General features: G+C 41.4%; 1 protein-coding gene across 9 annotated transcripts in view; it reads right to left on the bottom strand.

The window, feature by feature from the left end:
* Positions 1–19,522, bottom strand: part of CARMIL1 (capping protein regulator and myosin 1 linker 1) — a 321,864-nt gene that overhangs the window by 145,226 nt on the left and 157,116 nt on the right. For all 9 annotated transcript variants that reach the window (XM_055570803.1, XM_055570804.1, XM_055570809.1 and 6 more), the window contains 3 exons: positions 12,011–12,108; positions 11,603–11,673; positions 11,300–11,373 (listed from right to left, as the gene is read on the bottom strand). In XM_055570803.1, coding sequence (XP_055426778.1) covers positions 11,300–11,373; positions 11,603–11,673; positions 12,011–12,108 — 243 coding nt within the window. The remainder of the gene's footprint in view (positions 1–11,299; positions 11,374–11,602; positions 11,674–12,010; positions 12,109–19,522) is intronic.

The following is a 19,522-nucleotide window of genomic DNA, read 5'->3' as shown; positions in this document are numbered from 1 at the left end:
TCAGGACCAATCCTTTCCTATGTTTTCATTAAGTAGTGTTTATTACTACATAATGATTATATTTTATAATGTACTGATTATATTACATAACGTATAAAGTATTCCACACACCTGGGCTGGTCTTCTTGACTGATTTTCTCATGGGGGGATGCGGTTAACAGCTTTTTACCATCAGTTTGTGACTTTTATTTTGTATCCCACTAAGACTTCACTTTCACTTTTCACTTTCATGCATCGAAGAAGGAAACGGCAACCCACTCCGGTATTCTTGCCTGGAGAATCCCAGGGACAGGGGAGCCTAGTGGGCTGCTGTCTATGGGGTCGCACAGAGTCAGACATGACTGAAGCGACTTAGCAGCAGCAGCATGTGATGCTAAAGCTAAAACTCCAATACTTTGGCCACCTCATGCAAAGAGTTGACTCATTGGAAAAGACTCTGATACTGGGAGGGATTGCGGACAGGAGGAGAAGGGGACGAAAGTGTATGAGATGGCTGGATGGCATCACCAACTCAATGGACATGAGTTTGAGTGAACTCCAGGGGTTAATGATGGACAGGGAGGCCTGGTGTGCTGTGATTCATGGGGCCACAAAGAGTTGGACACGACTGAGAGACTGAACTGAACTGATGTTTTGCTTTGACCTCCTAAGAGACTCTTCATTACCATGTGGCTTTTGATCTGAAGTTAGCCTTGAAGAGTTACAGCAGTTGAGGGAAGCCTCTGATGAGTACTGGCAACCTGGCAACAGTGTTTTCATGTATGATCTCATGTGACCCTTCTTAAAGTGGAAGCAAAAACATTTTAAGACTGTAAATACTGAAAAGGAAGATCCAGTGTGAATATCCTTTGGGGTCATGGGGCTGAACTGTTTCTTAATACTCTGCTGAACGGAGACAAGACAGCTCCTACACCCTAACTTTTTCCTGATGTAAATGTACTACATATCGAGTTGGTGTGGTGGTGTTGTCAACCCAGCTACTAGCTGGGGTTGGTAATAAAAGTTGGAATTCTTACTTCTCATTGCAGTTGACACCTCAAATTATCCAAACTTTCCCTTAAAACTCAAAAGAACCAAGTTTTTCACTTATATGTTTCTAGAAGAAAATACCAGCATACAACTAACAAAACAGAAGCAACACAGAAAAGACCATAAAACAGTCTCTGAACATCAAAGATTTTCTGTAATAAAAGGTTTTGCAAGTCTAAAACTTTTCCTTTCAGTTAAGAAAACTAGTCACTTTATAGAGTTGCTTATTTAAAAACAGGGCAAGTCTTTTAGGAAATAAAAATAGCAAACATTCATTTAAACATTTTTATGTACTAGCATGTACATACATTAATCCATGTAGCCTTCGCAATAACCCCAGGAGGGAGGCGTTGTCATTAACACCATTCCACAGATGGAGACCCACCCTCCTCTCCCAAGGCGCAGAGAGGTTAGAGAGCTGGTCACAACATTTAGTCTGGAAAGAGACAGGATTCAAAGCGGTGTGACCTATGACCTGATTATCTTAACCACTGTGCTATCATCTCACTAATAAGTCAGTTACTTTCCATACTGTCAGGAGTCTTCAATCTACTTTACAGGGGAATCCAGGGTGGTTATATCCAGGGGTTTCCAGATCAAAAATTCCAAACCCCTTTCTTCACATTTGAACAACCACTTAGCTCCTAATTTGAAAGCCGATCCTAAGACATATTCTGAGGTGATGTCTCAAAAAGACTGTGTTCTTGTTCCTCTGGACATCAAAAATAAACTCATACTTGAGGGCTACTAAAAGAAGTTAAAATGCAAAAACAAAGAAGCTGGCAAGCAATTCAGAGTCTAAATCACTTGCTAAATTTCTCTGCAATTCTCAATTCCGGATAATCTAGTGAATTAGAATTTCTAATCTTTCTGATGTATATGACTTAGTAAGAATTTAATTTTTCCAGTTGTTATTTTGGGGCCAGATTTCCCTCCTTAGTCTTTCTCCCCCCCTGCCTGTCTCTCCTCGTTGAAACTGTAAAAACACTGTGACTTTTAGTGTGAAAAGTCCAGGAGAGCATCAACGAACAAATTTGAAAGATGTCCAGCAAGCCCCAAAATAGATGTCAGAAAAGCACAAAGATAGAGAGTAAAAATCCAATGAACAACATCGTGATCATCTGTAGTGTATCCACGCACCGCAGAATGGAAGACCTCCCCCCAGGAAATCTTACAAATGTTTACAAGCTTGCAGGAGGTATTTCATGCAAGAATGCAGAGTCTGGCCACTCTTCTGCTTGCTGCGTGCACACAGTGAAATATGCTCTCTTCCAGAAAGGCTGGTAAAACTCAGAACTACAGCCATATTTTCCTGATTTATTCATTTGATAGTCTTTCTGGGGATAATTTAGACTCTTTTCCTTTATATCTAGTTGGAAACTGGGAGTTAGAGAGTTTTAAAAAATTGTAGATGTCATGGAACACCAATCCTGCCTGATACTCTAATTTATATACAAGTATGTCCTATAGATTATGAAATGATAAATTGGACCACTCACTGACTCTGTGAAGGACATGCCAATGTGAGACACTTTATAGATGAGGACAATGCCAGAGGCCTAAACGAGTAGCCTCTAAATTTTTTGACCATTCACTCCTAACTGGAAAGTATCAGGTTGACCAAAAACTTTGTTTGGGTTTTTCTGCAAGAAAAACCGAAATAAACTTTTTGGCCAACTCAGTATTTTGAGCACACATCTCCCCCAGATCTGTGTGTTTATCTATAAATTATATACATGCACTACTGTATTAATATATTAGTGCGTGTGTGTGCACTCAGTCACTTCAGTCACGTCTGACTCTTTGTGACCCTATGAACTGTAACCTGTCATAGTCTTCTATCCATGGGATTCTCCAGGCAAGAATACTGGAGTGGGTTGTCATTTCCTCCTCCAGGGGATCTTTCCATCCCAGAGATTGAACGCACATCTCCTGTGTCTCCTGCATTGCAAGCAGGTTCTTTATCCACTGAGCCAACTAGGTGCTGCTGCTAAGTCACTTCAGTCGTGTCCGACTCTGTGCGACTCCAGAGACGGCAGCCCACCAGGCTCCCCCGTCCCTGGGATTCTCCAGGCAAGAACACTGGAGTGGGTTGCCATTTCCTTCTCCAATGCATGAAAGTGAAAAGTGAAAGGGAAGTCGCTAAGTCATGCCTGACTCTTAGCAACCCCATGGACTGCAGCCTACCAGGCTCCTCCATCCATGGGATTTTCCAGGCAAGAGTACTGGAGTGGGGTGCCATTGCCTTCTCCGAGCCAACTAGGGGGTTCAGTTAAAAAAAAAAAAAAAAAAAAACATGCACACACACAAAACAGAGAAGAACAAAATAAGCATAAAATATGTTCTACTACTTTCTCCACGCTTTTCTATATATCAACTGTGTTAACCACACAGTCCATCTGACCCAGGCTGGAGTCCACTGTTTTACAGAATTATTTATAGAAATGGAGAAGGAAATGGCAACCCACTCCAGTATTCTTGCCTGGAGAATCCCATGGACGGAGGAGCCTGGGGGGCTACAGTCCACGGGGTCGCAAAGAGTCAGACACGACTGAGCAACTTCACTCAGTCACTCACTCACTCAAGAATGGAAACAGAAGCTAAGGCTCTTCACACCTGATTCCACACTCCAAACAGCATTTCTTCCTTTTTTAAGTGAGAGCAAGAATAAAGACAAGGAGCTTAGATTAGGAAAGAATTAAACCAGTGCTTCAGGACAACCTTGCCAAACATTAATCCAAACTCTTCCGTGAAAGTCTCAGGCGCGTGAATGTCACCTTGATGAGTATAAAATATGACAACACAAAAACATGAATCTGAAAGGGATGAACTGCTGGCTGGGCTCTCATGAGCCAAGTTTAGGCTCAATGATGCATGTCGCTGAGTCTTTAGAGGATGGATAAGATTAGCTCCTCTGCAAAATCTTCAGGGAACAAGAAAAATCGATGTGGTTAAAGCTATATATTCTCTTCTCTTCAGCACCACTACCTCTACCCTCATCATTCCCTGCCGCTCCAAATTACAGTGTAATTACATTTTTAACATGTCAGCTCACAGACCGTTGAGAGCACCCATGAGAAATGTATAACAAAGCCTTCTTCAATCTATGCGTCTTTTTGGCCCATTGATAACCTAACCTAGAACAAATTTTAAGAATGTGCTTAAATAAAATTTTGGAAGCTATGAATAATAACTGAATGGACATTTTCCAAGCACTTTCTAATTTCTATTCTTCTCCAGAGACTAACTGGCTGGATTCGGCATGATCGCTGTCATCCTCACACTTGAATGCTTATTCAGCAACAATAGGGTCTCTGGTCCTACATTTTTTTTTTTTTTTAGATAAATCCAAGTTTTAATGGTATTAGACTTAAATAGCTGATGAATTCATCTTAAAATAGGAATAGGTTTATCCACAAAGGAGTCAATATACTGAAAGTCTGTTGGCTTAGTGCCCTTTTCTCCTGGGCAATGCTTGGATGGAAATTGCCAAAAGTGACTTCATGACTTTTTCCTGTAAAGGCTTCCATGACTAACCATCACTCAGTTGTGTCTGAGTCTTTGGAACACGACTGACCAAAAACTTTGTTTGGGTTTGTCTGTAAGAAAAACCAAAATAAACTTTTTGGCCAACTCAACATTTTGAGCACACATCTCCCCCAAATCTGTGTTTATCTATAAATTATATACATGCACTACTGTACTAATATATTAGTGTGTGTGTGTGTGCTCAGTCACTTCAGTCACGTCTGACTCTTTGTGACCCTATGAACTGTAATGGCTATAGGGAAGGGTAGCCATTCCCTTCTCCAGGGGATCTTCCCAACCCAGAGATTGAACCCAGGTATTTCACATTGCAGGCAGATTCTTTACCATCTGAGCCACAAAGGAAGCACAAGAATACTGGAATGGGTAGCCCATCCATTCTCCAGAAGATCTTCCTGGCCCAGGAATCGAACCAGGGTCTCCTGAATTGCAGGCAGATTCTTTACCAACTGAGCTATCAGCAAATCCCCATGACTGACCAGCTTACATCAAACTGAGACATTCTTTCTTTAGATGTATTAATGCTCTAGATCAAGTTCTACCCATGATATGGCCAGTAAAGTCTTGTTTCTTTGGGGACTTTTAATTTTTTTAATTGCATATTTATAACATATGGGAATACTTTTAATGGGAAATTCCTTCAAGCCCTTTCAAAATTTCACTGTCCTTCCTAGAAATGTACACACATGCATACTCACGTGCGTATTTAGGTGTATAAGAAGCTCTACATTGGTTTCTTCCCTTAAAATTAAGTTCACATTTAGTTCTGATAGTTCCTTAGTTAGAATCAATTAATTCACTAATCAACTATAGCATTCAAGTTGCTTATAAATCTACCTTGAAGCTCCTGGGCAGACCATAAAGGGTCTGGTAAGGTAGGACACACAGGAAGAGAGAGGTTGGTCTACAGTGAAAAGAATGGACAGTATGCTGACTCGTAGGAAGCCTCAATATGATACATACGCTTCTTCTTGGTTCATGAGGCTCTATAAGTCATGTGATATAACATGTATCAAAACACTGGGCATATGTCTGAAGATGAGCAGCTCCCAGGTGAGGACATCAATAAGGTCTCTGTGATGAGAATAATGACAAGGGCACTGCCCCGTCCCTAGACCCACACCTTCTTCCAAATCCATCTCCTAGGAGTGGTGATGGGGTCACATAGGGATTACTGTTTCCTCCATCCTGTGTTCCAGATGATAAAGCTGCCAATACCATGTTTGGTTTCCCTGTTACAAGATCTGCAGCATTAACATCAGTACCACATACAACAACCAGACCTTCCACTTTGGATCTGAGCTGGTCCTAGAAAAAGGAAGCTACAAACTCCTGATGCAAAAAGACAATGACCTGGGTGGGTGAACTGAAAGAAACACACAGAATTTTATAGGAATCCAGACAGGATTCAGCCCTGGATTGGAATAGGTAACATAGAGCAAAGCTGGCGGAAGAATGCCATGACAGGAATAATGATCAACTTGAGTATGGGAAAGAAGGTATTTGAGTAATCTGATGGACTTCTAAAAAATTAATCCCTTCAGCCTCCCAGGATTCTGATCTACTCCCCAAGCGCAGTTCAGTTTCCCTTGAAAATCCTCCCTGAGCCACTGGTTTGATTTCAGAGCATCAAGTCATATAGTGTGAACAAGATAGAGAGAGCCCAGCCCTCATGAAACTTCCATTGTGGGAGCACTAATGATTTCAAGGACCCTTAAGAATGGATGTTTCTACCTCTGATGACCAAATGCAATTGGGAGAAAGAATGGGATGAGAAAATAAAACTCTGAGTGATAGACAATCAGGAGAACATTCAGACTGATTATATGAAAGGTGTATGGCTTTCCAGAAGAAAGTCAGCTGAAATGATCAGGTTCAGGGACAGCTACATATAAAAGCATGCAGAATCTCACTTAAATAAATGTAAACTGTAAACAAAACTGCTTATTTGTATCTGAATTATGATCAGATAGAGATACATGGGAGCTGACTGCCACAGTGGAAAATTCATTGATACATTTGGTAACTACTGCCTGTATTTTCTAAAAAACTCCAGAACATGCAACCCATGTCATCTTTCCTCTTGCACCTCTAATTCCTCCACTCTTCTTCCTAACTCATACCCAAATGAGAAAAGTACCAACATGGCTTGTTGTAAAACCTCTAAATGACCCATATCACACTCAAATTCTGCCATTATGAATTCTTCCAAACTACTGTGCCCTTTAAGTACAGACTGTTCCTTCATGAGTAAGCATGCTCATTCTAATACAGAGAAATGTTCATCCAATATAATTGGTTGCAACTTGGTTAGAAAAATACTGTTAATACAGGCCATCTAACAGGACTGGGGGAGAAGGCAATGGCACCCCACTCCAGTACTCTTGCCTGGAAAATCCCATGGATGGAGGAGCCTGGTGGGCTGCAATCTATGAGGTCGCTAAGAGTCGGGCACAACTGAGTGACTTCACTTTCACTTTTCACTTTCATGCATTGGAGAAGGAAATGGCAACCCACTCCAGCATTCTTGCTTGGAGAATCCCAGGGACAGGGGAGCCTGGTGGGCTGCCATCTCTGGGGTCGCACAGAGTCGGACACGACTTGAGCAGTGGTCTCCATTTTTATTAAACAAGCTCGCTGTGGTTAAAAAGCTTTGAGAACTCTGAATTTTTAAGATTCAGTTATTATATACTAAATATACAATTGTGATTATGTATGTTATAAAACTAAGATAAGAAACTTTAAAAGGAGTCAACAATAATGTTTTTTGCAGCTCATCTTGCATTTCCGTTGGTTATATACATCCCACATCAGAAGCCACTGATCTACAGCAGGAGTCAGCAAGCTACAGTCCACAACATGTATTTTTGCAAAGAAAGTTTTATTGAAACACAGTCACACTCATTCAGTTACAGTGTCTAGAACTGTTTCAAGCTACATCAGCTGTGATGCATAACTGCAATAGTGACTGCCTCAAAAAGCCTAAAACATTTACTATCTGGCCCTCTCTAGAAAATGTTTCCAATTTCTAATTCAGAGTCTCGGGAACAAAAAAAAAGTTCTTCAAGCCCTTAAGCAAGTAAGAAAAGTAGATGATGACTTGTGCTCAGTCACGTCTGACTCCTTGCAGCCCCACGGACTAGAGCCCACCAGGCTCCTCTGTCCAAGGAATTTTCCAGGCAAGAATACTGGAGTGGTTTGCCCTTTCCTTCTGCAGGGGATCTTCCCAACTAAGGGATGGAACCCACATCTCTTGCGCCTCCTGAACTGGCAGGAAGATTCTTTACCACTGTACCACCTGGGAAGTTCTAGAGATTCATCCCATTAATGCAGTATTTAGTGGTGAAATAAAAATTCTCCAGCTAAGGAATTAGGAAAAATCTACTCATAGGAAAATTCTAAGTTTTGACAAAGATTCTTGATTTGGATAGTACTCTACCTATTTCAAGCAACTGTATTTGGTAGCTTCTCCACATACAGTTTCTGGAGAAAGAAATGGCAACCCACTCCAGTATTCTTGCCTGGAAAATTACATGGACAGAGGAACCTGGCAGGCTACAGTCATTGGGGCCACAGAGAGTCAGACATGACCAAGCACACACTGCACAGCAATTAGATGTAGTTTAATCACCAAATTAAGCACAGGGGATTAACTGGAAAGTTTAGCACTGATGCTATGTATAACCTATTAACAGTGCAAAAATCATGAAGGATATAATAAATGAAAGCTGAAGAAACACCTCAGGCTGCCCTACATGTTTTTATTCCTACAGACTGGATGTTCTCCAAATATGGTCCATGGACCCTAGGAGCCTCATGACTCACTCAGAGGTTCACAAGTTCAAAGAAACCTTCATACTAATACTAAAACAAATGTGTCCACTCCAACATGTTGACACTGCATGGATGGTGCCAAAGCAACGGTGGCGAAAGCTGCTGGTGCCTCAGCACAAACCAAGGCAGTAGCACCAAGCTGTGCTAGTTGTCACTATATTCTTCACTGACACACAAATGAAGGTTAATGTCATTTAAGAATGTCCTTGACGAGGGACTTCCCTAGTGGTCCAGTGGCTAAGACTCCACACTCCCAATGCAGGGGCTCAGGTTCGATCCCTGATCAGGGAACCAGATCCCGCATGCCACAACTAAAGACCCCACATGCCATAACTAAGACCTGGTGCAGCCAAATAAATAAATATTTACAAAAACGTCCTTGATGAAAAAGTAAAAAGTACTCTTTCAATTAAATCTCAGCCCCTGAGAACATGCCTTTTAAATACTCTGCAACAACACAGAAGTCGACACAACCTGCTTCCTCTATATACCAAAGTGATAACTGTCTCCATGTAAAGCATTTTCTTTACACACAGTGTTAATGTTACTCCCAAAACTAACTCTCTTTTCTCATGGAACACCATGGAAAAAATGACCAAGTATGGTTATTCAGACTTAGGAGTTGGCAGATATTTTCTCTAAAACGTAAGAAGTTCGCCAGTCACGGCAAGCAAATCACCTGGTAGCACTTTTTTCCAACAGTAAAATTATATCTTGAAAGCAAGAATTTGAATCTTGGGAAACTTTTATCTGCCACTATGAGCATGACAAGGCTTGCCATTCTTAAAGATTTTTTGATTAAGATCAGTGGTGATAGTTTTAAAATGCCTTTGTTTCTCCCCATTATTGTACAATAGTGAAACATCTGCATGCAATGCATAACTCAGTAAACCAACAGTTTCTAAAAGAGTGAAGTTCACTGATAATGGCTTCAGATTCCAACACTTGCTGAGTTGTGGTAAAGTATCAAAAGAGAACATCAAGTAATCATGTGAAACAGTGATTAAAAATACTCCATCCTTACTGCACATCTGCATATGGTTGGACTTTCTTCCTAATTCTTCAGTCAAAACACATTTCCTAACAGACTGAATGCAGCAGCAGATATGAGAATCCAGCTGCCTTCTATTAAATCAGAAATCAAAATCATCTGCCAAAAAGGTAAACTGATGCCACCTTTCTTGCTCACTGATTTTTGTTATGGAATATAGTTATTATTTATAAAAATGGTATCTATGTTAGCAGAAAAGTTACTTTTATAACCCATTTTTTTAATAAAAATAGGTTTAACATAAACTTATTATATGCCAACATGTTATTTTTAAAGGACTTAAGCTTTTTATTTTAGTTTCAATTTCCAATATGAGAAGTACCAAACGATAAAACTTACATAAACAAAAGCACAACTACTTTTAAGAATATAAAGAGATCCTGGGACTAGAGATTGGATACTGTAGGCCTACCTATTTTAATGTTATTCTATATGCTCTATTCTGTTTTTATTGAAAAAATACAAAGTAAAATATTTTCCCTTTTTGTTTCTCAGTTCACGTTTTCACAAGCTACACAGAAAACACCTTGCCTAAATGGGGAGTATGACATTCCTGCAAATATAAGAGGAGGGAGAATGGCTCTAAGCAGGGGAAAACTGCCTATTTCACAAAAAAAAACAGTCATATCCAAGCTTGAGAACTGGGGGCTTCCGGCATTTCAGCCATATCTACAGACACAACTGAGCCTGCTTCACTGTCCTCCACAGGCCCAGGATGTGCAGAGACAAGTCATATCTGCCCTATATACTTCTTCTTTGCTCAACTCAGTTGGTTACAACTCTTTAGGGACCCTACTACAACTCTGGATTTCCTGCCAGGTAAGTGGCAAAATAATTTGCATTGGTATTTGGGGGGTGAGATGCTAGCAGTAAGAAGAGGCAATCAGCCTCTTTATAATTCCAATTGTCCAAATGGCATAAAACAGGGGTATCCAACTCTTGGGCCATGGAGAGGTCTGTGGCCTGTTAGGAACTGGGCCATATAGAAGGAGGTAAACTGGTGTCTTCCACAAAACTGGCCCCTGGTGCCAAAAAGGTTGGGGACCACTGGCATGAAAAATACAGATGGAGTCTCAGATTTCTCTCTCCATTCCAAACAGAGAGAAAAGATTTCTTTAGCTGGGATTCCTTGCAATGGGGCTATCGTATCTGCCCATGGCAACCCACTCCAGTATTCTTGCCTAGAGAATCCCATAGACAGAGGGGCCTGCTGGGCTACAGTCCATGCGGTCGTGTAAGAGTCGAACACAACTGAGCGACTAACACACACACACACACAAATAGGCAGCACCATCTCTAGGGTTGAGAAGATTGAGATAGGTTGGGATAAGTGACCAGATAAGGTCTGGGGAGGGGATGATCATCTACCTTATGATTAAGATAGATGCTGGAAAATTGATTTCCACCAATATATACATATAAACCCTAGCCATCCTGGTTACAGAAAGAAATTGTCAACTAAAAGTCATTTGCTAGGATTTCAGCACAAAGTTCCCTCATAGAAAAATGTTCTAAATGGTAATTAGGCAAAATAGTACTAGAATTTATATACAGGGTAGATTACATAGACTTGTGGGCTGGCATGAGAACCCAAGAATTAAATTGTTTCCACAGTTTATAAGTTGAGGTACACTCATGCACCCCCCATTCCAAACTCTTTATAGTGAATAACACATAGGAAACAGGAAAAAGCAAAATTCAGAGATTCTTAGGTTCTCCTGATTCACCTCAGGAAAGGATTCTCTGGAGATAATGAACACAGGTAAGTACTGACAGACAAGGTCAGCTCTGAAAGCAAAATCAGGAGAGAAAAAAGGAAAGAAAAAATAAGTAGCTTACCTGTGGTCAAGATGACTGAAGTCTTGTAAATTCAATTCCCTGGTGTCTTGTGTCAGATAAATTGTATCCACATCCTATTTGAAACAATTTAGTTATGTAAATAGTCCCCGCAAATGATCAGAGACGCAAGAGAGACACAAAGAGAATCAGACAATGACACAGGCAGATTTTTATGTAATCTGAAGAAGGAAGATTTTTAAGCAAGCAATGAATGGAGGGGAGGAGAAATAAGCCAAATCCTGGAATTTTCTCCAGGTGTGTGAGAGACAGTATGTGTGCATGCATGCATACAGACACACTTACCCATTGTACTTCTTCCCTGTATGAAAATCCAAGCCAGTCACAAACACAGGCATACATCTGAGAAAATCCACCTGAATCAGACAACAGAAGTGTGACAGGTTTTCGACCAAATGATTTTTAAGGTAAAATTTAAAAGCTTAAATATGGCCGACGTTAACAATGCTGATTATTCTTTCCGTTTGGGGAAAAGAGCAAAGATTCTCCCCCGTGTTTTATAGTAAGTACATAGCAGGATGCAATACAGCTTAAATATAGGACGTTTGTCCACCAATCTAAAGTCGGTGCGGTGCTAATTACACCTTAAAAGTAATTGTACCTTTACGGTAGCACACTAGGAATAGACTTAGCTTCCTGGCAAAAGGGCATGCATCCAACCATTTATTTTTTGGTTTTAAAAGGCACGCTCACCACAGGGGCCCTGCTCAGTCACAGTCTGGCTGTCCCACAGAGCTTGGAGGCTGGCCAGTCGCTCAGATGGCTCCATGAAGACTTTTTTCATGATTCTTCTGTAAGGGCAACAATGACGACAACAACACATTTCAAAAATCAAGTTTTCTGAATTGTACTCAAAAGTTTATTTTGGGATACACCTTTTTTTTTTTTTTTAAACAAAGAATGGGTATCATTTTCATTTTGGTAAATATAATTCCATCTTTTTTTGAGACTAGGGAGCTGGAGAATTATAGACACTTAATAATAAATTAAAGGTATCTAACAATGCAAATAGTCTCCATGTCATTTAGTTCTTTCATAACATTAAATTTATTAGAGTAGTTAAAAACTGGTGTGTTCCACTTAATAAATTATCTAAAAAATAATAATAATTTATGAGATTATGTATATGTTAAATATAAATTACTAATTTTCAAGGAACTGAAGTGCAAGTCTTCTCTTTTGTCCTTCAATAGTACAAACATCCATTAGGAACCTGAGCATTGCCCCCTGGAAGAGCCGTTCTGCTTGCTCTCTCTTCCTCTGGACTACAATCCCAGGGAGCGTGTGCTTACCAGAGACTGAACGCAGTTCAAATCTGTTAGCAAATAATGTGCAACAGCGAGGAGGGGACAGAGAAGTCTGGAAGCTAAGTGGGGACCAGGTCACAGGGATACCTCAGAGGTCAAATGAAGGGGTGGGGGTTTCATTCTCCAGGCAACGAGGAGAGGAGCCTCATAGAGACTACACAAGGAGTGTCAGATGAACAGACAGCACTGGAAACAAACATGTACAGGGGTCGGGGAGAAGCCAGGGCAAACTTTGGAAATAAAGAGAGTAAATAACTTGAGACATGAAAAAAAACCTCCTGAGACTGTTAAGAGCCCAGAGAAAGTTAAGGTCCCGGAACTGCTGGTGGCAGCAAGCTGAACAGCTGTGGGATCTTCTCCCGCACCTCCCAGCTGCCCAAATGTGGGTGGAGGTAAGGCAGTCTGCTTGATGCAGCAGGCAGGCTTTCCAGGCAGGCGAGCCAGGAACACAGTGGGGACAGAAGGAGTAGAGGATATTGACAGGGCCCCGCTGAAGTAATGGATACTGTGGGGCTTGGTGGACAGGAAAGGAAGGGAAGGTAGAAAGAAATGGAAAGGGCAAAAGTCAAGGGATCCATGGCCAGGAGGCCCCCCAAAAGTCCAAGTATGGGTACCAAGGAAGAGAAAGTGAAAGACTACAGACTAGTTCAAGAGAGATGACAAAATGATGATTTCACCCCCAGGAGAAGCCGTGCCAGGAGAGGACAGGTCGAAGGTATGTCCATCAGGGGTAAAGTGGGGAGGAGGGAAGAGGTCACAGGCTGTGAGGAAGGCTACTGGCAGTTTGGAATCACCCAGGACCATGACAGGCCCTGGATGCAAAGTGGTGACATAAACATACTAAGTCATATCAAACATTATTTTAATCTTTTTTTTTTAAGCTAGTTGAACATTATTTTAATCTTTAATGACTTAAAAGCATACTGGCTATGTGTATAATTCTCACCCTTATGAATTCCAGTCACCTTGTAGAGAAAAATGTTCCCAGTCACTTCCATTTTCTTTTCTTTTTTTTTTTTTTTGGTTTTGAATGTGATTTTATTTTTTTTTAATTTTATTTTATTTTTAAACTTTACATAATTGTATTAGTTTTGCCAAATATCAAAATGAATCCGCCACAGGTATATATGTGTTCCCCATCCTGAACCCTCCTCCCTCCTCCCTTCCCATACCATCCCTCTGGGTCGTCCCAGTGCACCAGCCCCAAGCATCCAGTATCGTGCATTGAACCTGGACTGGCAACTCGTTTCATACATGATATTTTACATGTTTCAATGCCATTCTCCCAAATCTTCCCACCCTCTCCCTCTCCCACAGAGTCCATAAGACTCTTCTATACATCAGTGTCTCTTTTGCTGTCTCGTACACAGGGTTATTGTTACCATCTTTCTAAATTCCATATATATGCGTTAGTATACTGTATTGGTATTTTTCTTTCTGGCTTACTTCACTCTGTATAATAGGCTCCAGTTTCATCCACCTCATTAGAACTGATTCAAATGTATTCTTTTTAATGGCTGATTGAATGAATATTCCAGATAAAATGTGCTGGAGTCTGACAAGTTGCCTCGTTGGCCTGTTCTACTCCTAGAGAAAACCTCAAATACCCTACCCAAACATTTAAGTACAAGCATTCTGCTAGCATTGAAAAATACTCCTACTTCTTTATAATCTTTATGATTGAAGCATGTGCAGATATAACCAAATGAAGTCAAATGTTAGTAACTCCTTCAAATTCTTATGTAAATTATGACATCGCCTAAATGCAACATAATTTCTCACCTGAACACACCTGTAATTAACCCCCACCATTCTGAAAGTTCTCAATTTGGGGGCAACTATGGGTTTAAGAAGATGTTCCTAATGAAAGTGATATGACAGAATCTGGCAATTTGGAATGGTTCACCCTGGTTCAGTACCATCATTCTGGTATTTTCTGGCCACAAGAAAGCAAAGCCAGCTTTTATGCAAAGATAGAGTGGAGCAGTTGGAAGCAGAAGCATTTACACAGATGAATTAAGTAAACCATGGACACACTAAACTAGATTTATGTCTGGCTTTATCTGAGATCACATTTCTTTTCTAAAATCTTGCTTTATTTTGGCTGAACTGTAAAGCATGTTGTTTCAATGACACACAGGATGAAATTCAGCTAGTCAAAAACTGAAGAAAGGCAGGAAGCTAGAAGGATTAGAAATAGGAAGATGGCAGCCTAGGATTATAGTGGCAAATAAACTAATCTGGTTCAGAAATCAGAGTCTAATTTTATTTCCAAAACAGCACCAGAGAGTCACCCTTGGGGGCAGAAGAAATCACCTGGAGGGTGAGGGAAGCAGCTGGTATACACGTCCGTGTGAAAAGCTTCCTGCCTGAGGAGGCTAACACCTGGCATTTTCCCTCGCCTTCAAAACCACCCTTCCAAAGTATCTGTCTGAGCTTTTCCAAGTAGCTCTCCTTCTGTAACAGTTCTCATTTTTCTTTTTTTCAGAAGTGAAAAAAAAAAATAGGTACCAGGGACTAAAAGAGTTTCATGAAACAAGTGTATTTATTTACACAAGAGATAAACTCATAAGAACTAAACATCCAGAAGGCAGCAACTGTTTCTTTCGTATCGAACACGAGACACAGAAAATGAGAAAAGGAAAAATCTATCCCACATGAGTTATGCCTGCAGCAAAGTAACAGCAAAGAGCCTTCTGTGTATGCACCACAAGGCACCTGCTCACACATGCTCACACACACATACACACACGGCGTGCACGTAAGACAGAAAGACAGACAAGAAATTGCTATCAGAATAAATGTCATAACATGTCAACCAAAATCCTAGCAAACGGACATGTATTAATACATCCTGCTGCTGCTGCTAAGTTGCTTCAGTCGTGTCCGACTCTGTGCGACCCCATAGATGGCAGCCCACCAGGCTCCTCTGTCCCTGGGATTCTTCAGGCAAGAATACTGGAGTGGGTTGCCATTTCCTTCTCCAATGCATGCATGCATGCAAAGTCGCTTCAGTCATATCCGACTCTGTGTGACCCCACGGACAGCAGCCCATCAGGCTCCTCTGTCCACGGAATACATCCTACCACTTACTAATAGGTGGCACTACGCAGTTGAACCAACTACATTTACATTGTGTGTTCTTAGTCGCTCAGTTGTGTCCGACTCTTTATGACCCCATGGACTATAGCCCACCAGGCTCCTCTGTCCAATGGAATTCTCAGGCAAGAATACTGGAGTGGGTAGCCATTCCCTTCTCCGGGAGATCTTCCCGACCCAGGGATCGAACCCAGGTCTCCTGTATTATAGGTGAATTCTTTACCATCTGAGCCACCAGGGATTATGTGCATTTAATTTACACAAGAGTCAGAAAATAGTTCATGTGGCAAAAACAGTGAACTCAGTGACAAGCATGCCTGCTCTCTATGCAAAGCTCACACTTACATTGTTGACATGGGAAAAAATCTGAAAATTATTTTTATCCAGTTAAATTAATTGGTTTATCAAAAATTTACTTCCAGCGCTCACCCTATACAACATGCAGCTGTCTCCAGAAGAGGACATGTTTTATTGATACAAACCACACCACAAAGGGGTACCTACTTCTTTAGAAAAGTATAGAAACTGCCAGAGTCTGTAAAGCACCTTTCCACTGTTGACCCATTAACTCCCGTTTTGCCACTCTTCTCTTCATAATAACCTCATCTTTTCAAACTTAGAGCGTCCCTGATAGCTCAGTTGGTAAAGAATCTGCCTGCAGTGCAGGAGACCCAGGTTCGATTCCTGGGTCGGAAAGATCCACTGCAGAAGGGATAGGCTACCCACTCCAGTATTCTTGGGCTTCCCTTGTGGCTCAGCTGGTAAAGAATCCTCCTGCAATATGGGAGACCTGGGTTTGATCCCCAGGTTGGGAAGATCCCCTGGAGAAGGGAAAGGCTACCCACTCCAGTATTCTTGCCTGGAAAATTCCATGGACTGTATGGTCCATGGGGTCACAAAAAGTTGGACAGCTGAGTGACTTTCACTTTCCTTTTCCTTTTTGAACTTAACCAGCTTTTGACTTGAAGAGGGATTTGCAATATCATTCCTATCATGGTAGTAAAGACGCATTGTCCTAACTTACTGACACTAATACCCAGCCAACTTTCACACTGTCACGTATACGAAAGAATAATCCAACATGCTGAAAGCCTGAGAAGAAAATCATGTTAGGAGGTTACTGTTGTCTTACCTAAGAAAGGGTGTTATTGGCCACATTTAACAACAAAAAATCAAATTAAAGAAATGCAATCAACTTACACACAAACATAAAATAATTTAAAAATTCATAAACATCAAAGAATCTCCCTACAAACATCACCCATTTCCTTCCCCACATGGAGGCTTTCATCCTGGTAAAGACAATAGCAGGCTATTCAGCTAAGATTTGTGGAGCATTTGTTAAGCAGTCAACAGAAGTTAATTTAATCCTCACAAAACTGCATGAGTATCATTATTCCCATTTTACAGAGGAGGACACTGAGGCATGGAGAAGCACATTAATCTGCCTAGAGTCTTGCCCCCCAAAAATATTCAGACAATCTGATACCTTTCAGTTCCATTTTGGGGCTCTCTTCCCCCAGGCTCATAAAGCAGTGCTACAAGACTGACTCACCCTTAAAATTAGCTGCCATTTTATTCTAAAGTTGAAAAGCCCTCACTAGCTCCCTACAGCCACTCAGAGGCTTTTATTTGGGCCTCTCCAGGCAGTGTACTCTTGCCTGGAAAATCCCATGGACGGAGGAGCCTGGTAGGCTGCAGTCCATGGGGTCGCTAAGAGTTGGACATGACTGAGCGACCTCACTTTCACTTTTCACTTTCACGCACTGGAGAAGGAAATGGCAACCCAGTGTTCTTGCCTGGAGAATCCCAGGGACGTGGGAGCCTGGTGGGCTGCCGTCTATGGGGTCGCACAGAGTCAGACACAACTGAAGCAATGCAGCAGCAGCAGCAGGCAGCTTTATCTTTGTCTCACAGTGGTATCTGCAGTCTCTCAATACTAACTACAAGAGGCTAGTTGCAGTCCTTCTAAGGCAAGCAAAGTTGCAGCTGCACCTGCCCTCGCATCTGCCTCCAGCCTCCAACCTCTACCATTTCTCTCACAGAACTCTCCCTGGGGCCCACCACAAACAACAGTCAACCTCTCAAAACAAAGAGGAAAAAGTGTGAAAGTGTTAGTTGCTCATCGATCTGACTCTTTGTGACCCCATGGACTGTAGCCCGCCAGGATTCCTCTATCCAAGGAATTCTCCAGGCAAGAATTCCGTAGTGGGTAGCCATTCCCTTCTTCAGAGTATCTTCTGGATCCAGGGATGAAACCCGAGTCTCCTGCATTACAGGCAGATTCTATACTGTCTGAGCCCCCAGAAAAGCCCAAACAAATCAAAACAGACACAAATCAAACGTTATTTTCTTGACATCCCAAATTAAATGAGCCTTTCCTTTCTCTGAAATCTAGGATGGTTCAGTTTCCTTATGTTTTTCACTCATCTTTGTTCTCAAGCAAATACCTTCTAAATTAGTTTTAACTCATCCTAATGACTTAATTTAATGTTAAAAAAAAAAAAAAAAAAAAAAACCTAACTTGGATTTAGAGAACAGCCAGGAGTCCTGCAGGCCATAACACAAAACAACTTCCTGAAGGGAAACGCCATTATAAGCATCTCTGTGAAACGGATTAAACAACACTTAGGCTACAAATATTTCCCCTAGTTTCCTCCCAATATCATTGCCTTCGAGATGAAGCCTCCAACGATAGTGACTATCACACAGCAAAGATGGAATGTTGACAAAACAATGCTAACAGTGATTCGATGTTTAAATTTTCTTCTTTATTTTATGTGCAGATTAAACTTTGCTTATTTAATGAAGTAGAAGAGAGATGTAAGGGAGGGAAAGGGGAAGAGGGAAACATATATATATATACAGCAGAGATTCTGATGCAAAACCTTAATTTTAATTAAACTTCTTCATTTTTTCCCCTACCTGCATTCTAACTGTACTCAAGGGGACTGGTCGTATTTTATAGATATTTATATACTATTTTTATATGTTTGGCTTCTAATTTATGTATTTATTTTGGCTGCGCTGGGTCTTGGCTGATGTGCTGGCCTCTCTCTAGCTGCAGCAAGTGGGAACTACTCTCAAGTTGCGGTGCACAGACTTCCCGCTGAGGTGGACTCTGGTTGTAGAGCACAGACTCTAGGGCACGGGGGGTTATGACATGCGGGCTCAGTGGTTACAGTTCCCAGGCTCTAGAGCACAGGCTCAATTGTTGCGGTGCATGGGCTTAGTTGCTCTGCAGCATACGGGGTCCTTCCAGATCGGGAATCAAACCCACATCTCCCGCATTGGCAGGCAGATTCTTTACCACTGAGTTACCACGGAAGCCCTATATATTTGACTTTGATCATGGATGCTATTTTCAAAATTAGATTTAAGTAAAACCAGAAATTCAGTTCCTGGCAGGTATCATTTCATTTATACATCAGATCAGATCAGATCAGTCGCGTCTGACTCTTTGTAACCCCATGAATCGCAGCACGCCAGGCCTCCCTGTTCATCACCAACTCCTGGAGTTCACTCAGACTCATGTCCATCAAGTCAGTGATGCCATCCAGCCATCTCATCCTCTGTCGTCGCCTTCTCCTCTTGTCCCCAATCCCTCCCAGCATCAGAGTCTTTTCCAATAAGTCTCTTTGCATGAGGTGGCCAAAGTACTGGAGTTTCAGCTTTAGCATCATTCCTTCCAAAGAAAGCCCAGGGCTGATCTCCTTCAGAATGGACTGGTTGGATCTCCTTGCAGTCCAAGGGAGTCTCAAGAGTCTTCTCCAACACCACAGTTCAAAAGCATCAACCA

The sequence above is a fragment of the Bubalus kerabau genome, chromosome 3 (assembly GCF_029407905.1).
Source record: "Bubalus kerabau isolate K-KA32 ecotype Philippines breed swamp buffalo chromosome 3, PCC_UOA_SB_1v2, whole genome shotgun sequence".
Classification (NCBI taxonomy): domain Eukaryota; kingdom Metazoa; phylum Chordata; class Mammalia; order Artiodactyla; family Bovidae; genus Bubalus; species Bubalus kerabau.
The sequence above is the reverse complement of the archived record's forward strand: the minus strand, read 5'-3'. Positions and strand labels throughout refer to the sequence as shown.